This window comes from Platichthys flesus, chromosome 7 (assembly GCF_949316205.1).
Source record: "Platichthys flesus chromosome 7, fPlaFle2.1, whole genome shotgun sequence".
NCBI lineage: Eukaryota > Metazoa > Chordata > Actinopteri > Pleuronectiformes > Pleuronectidae > Platichthys > Platichthys flesus.
In genome coordinates this window covers 18,990,062-18,992,259 of record NC_084951.1, presented here as the reverse complement: position 1 = coordinate 18,992,259, position 2,198 = coordinate 18,990,062, and the positions used below count along the sequence as shown (strand labels likewise).

The window sequence follows — 2,198 nt, the reverse complement described above, 5'->3', positions numbered from 1 at the left end:
GCCCAGACTTAACATCCAATAACAAGCAATTACACATCTCTCCAGAGGAAGAACACCCGGTGTCCATCTATGACACACAATCCAAAAGAGTTGACACAACCTCAGAGCACAGATAATGAGCAACATGAGGTCATATCTGTGTCACTCTCACAGATCGTGTTCTCAGGACTCACCTGGCTGCAGGACGCATGCCAGGACGCACAGTGCTGCGTGTGCCCAGTGTGTGGAGGAACAAGTGGGGTTGTTCCCCTCGGAAGCATGGCAAGAAAATGGAGGAAGACGGAACTGGCCGGTGAGAGAGGGCAGACACAGACAGCAGATACACACACTTACACACACACAGCACAGGAGGCAGACAGAGGAGCAGCGAGTCTGAGACGCTTTCAGCTCCAGTCGCCAGTAAACAGCGAACACTTGACGCCACACTTTTCAACTCTCGAAATGGATCAGATGGTGATCAGCGGCGGTACCTCGACAATTACAAGAAAAACCACCCGAGAGCCCAGTCTGCAAACAAAAGCCCCCCCACCACCACCACCCCTGTCTTGTCTGGTACTCGAGGGCTGGGTGTTGACGCAGCAGAAATTTCCAGCTGGAGAAATCCCCCTTTTGAGGGTTAATCGAGGGAGAAGGAGGAGGGCTTAAGCCCTCTTGTCTTCCAGCCTCCGAGCGCTTTCATTTGAATCCCCTGCAGACTGACTGCTGCACGGAGCATCACCCTGCAGCCAACTGTGTGTGGCACGATATATGCGTGTGTGTGTGAGTGTGTGTGCACGACAAGCCCCATGCAGCCGCTGTGGTACCGCGGCTTATGCGTGCTGTTCACAAACTTCGCACGTTTCACCAGGATCCCGCTCGATCAGCTGGAATCAAACCCAAACAGCGGGCGACGAAGTGACACATCGTGTGGTTTCACAACCTGAGCGTGTGCTACACGTGTGTGCAGGTGTATCACATTCATTCAAACTAATGTTCTGCAAACTGGAAATGTGTGTTCTCCCGTGCGCAACATGCAATTTAAAAGTGTTTTCTATTTTTTAAAACACGCATTATAAAGTAGATATAAACGTTGTTTGCCCTCATTGTGTTTGTTCCATTATCATGAACACAATGTGAGAAATGTACAATGTTCGATCCCCGTCGGAGACTGACAGCTTCTCCAAATATCCACAAGCTCAACAGACAGCTGGCTGTCACGTATGGAACAGGTAGGCGGACTTTCAGACGCGAGCCTGCTCACTCGGCCGAGCATTCAGCTGTCAGCACACACACTCAGGCTGTGATGCCAATGGACTGGCATAAAGAATACAAATAAAACACAGAAAGCAGACAGGCCTTCATAGAACAGATCCCAGAGCCGCGGCTGCGAAGAGTTTCATTTTGTCATGTCTCCAAATAACCTGCGCGGACACCAACTACCAGCTGGAGACGCGGCGGCTCCGCGGGGGGGGGGGGGGGGGGTGAAAACTAATTGTTGACATGATGTTAAAAAAAATGTCATAAAAAAACCTGCCGCGTCTGGACGAGGATGTGTTCGCAGCGGAGCGAGGCTGGATTTGGATAAAAGAGAAAGAAAGAGGTGGAGGAGTAGTGAGAGGAGGAAGTCGGACATACCTGTTACCCCATGGGGTCTGGGGTGGACGCGGTGTCGGTCCTTCGGAGTCCAATCCGCGGTGACAGCCTGAGCGCAGAGCGGAGGGGATGTCCACGGCACCGGCCACTGTCCTTCCTCTCCTCCGTGTGCTTCCTTCAAGTGTTATTCCCCCTGTTTTCTCCCACTCCCCGCTCTTCCTCCTCCACCAGCCCCTTTTTTCTCCGTTCTCTCTCTCTCTCTCTCCCTCTCTCTCTCTCTCTCTCTTTCCCTCCCCTGCTTTTCCGTGTCTTGGTATCAAGAGCCTCCCCCTCCTCCCTCTCCTCCCTTTCCTCCTCCTCTGTGCATATCTACGTCTCTCTCTCTCTCTCTCTCTCTCTCTCTCTCTCTCTCTCTCTCTCTCTATCTCACTCTGCTCATGCAATCTCTCTCTCTTTCTCTCTCTCTCACTCTCTCTCTGGGCATAGTCAGGAAATGAGACACGCATGTATCCATCTGATATAAGTCTCTTCTTATCTGTTATTTAATAAACAGTAATACTAATAATAATACAAATGATAATAATAACAATAATAAAGATACAAAATTACTATCAAATAATAATAAC

The 2,198-nt window shown here is 50.3% G+C and overlaps 2 protein-coding genes across 5 annotated transcripts in view; one reads left to right on the top strand and one right to left on the bottom strand.

The window, feature by feature from the left end:
- Positions 1–296, top strand: part of LOC133957118 (zinc finger MYM-type protein 1) — a 3,409-nt gene extending 3,113 nt beyond the window's left edge. The window contains exon 4 of the mRNA XM_062392559.1: positions 154–296. Coding sequence (XP_062248543.1) covers positions 154–296 — 143 coding nt within the window. The remainder of the gene's footprint in view (positions 1–153) is intronic.
- The window catches only part of zbtb46 (zinc finger and BTB domain containing 46), a 59,519-nt gene extending 57,663 nt beyond the window's left edge, over positions 1–1,856 (bottom strand). For 3 of the 4 annotated variants that reach the window (XM_062392692.1, XM_062392689.1, XM_062392690.1), the window contains exon 1: positions 1,615–1,856. The gene's annotated coding sequence lies outside the window, so the exon portion shown is untranslated. The remainder of the gene's footprint in view (positions 1–1,614) is intronic. The other variant, XM_062392691.1, reaches the window with a different exon arrangement.
- Between the last annotated feature and the right edge of the window lie 342 nt (positions 1,857–2,198).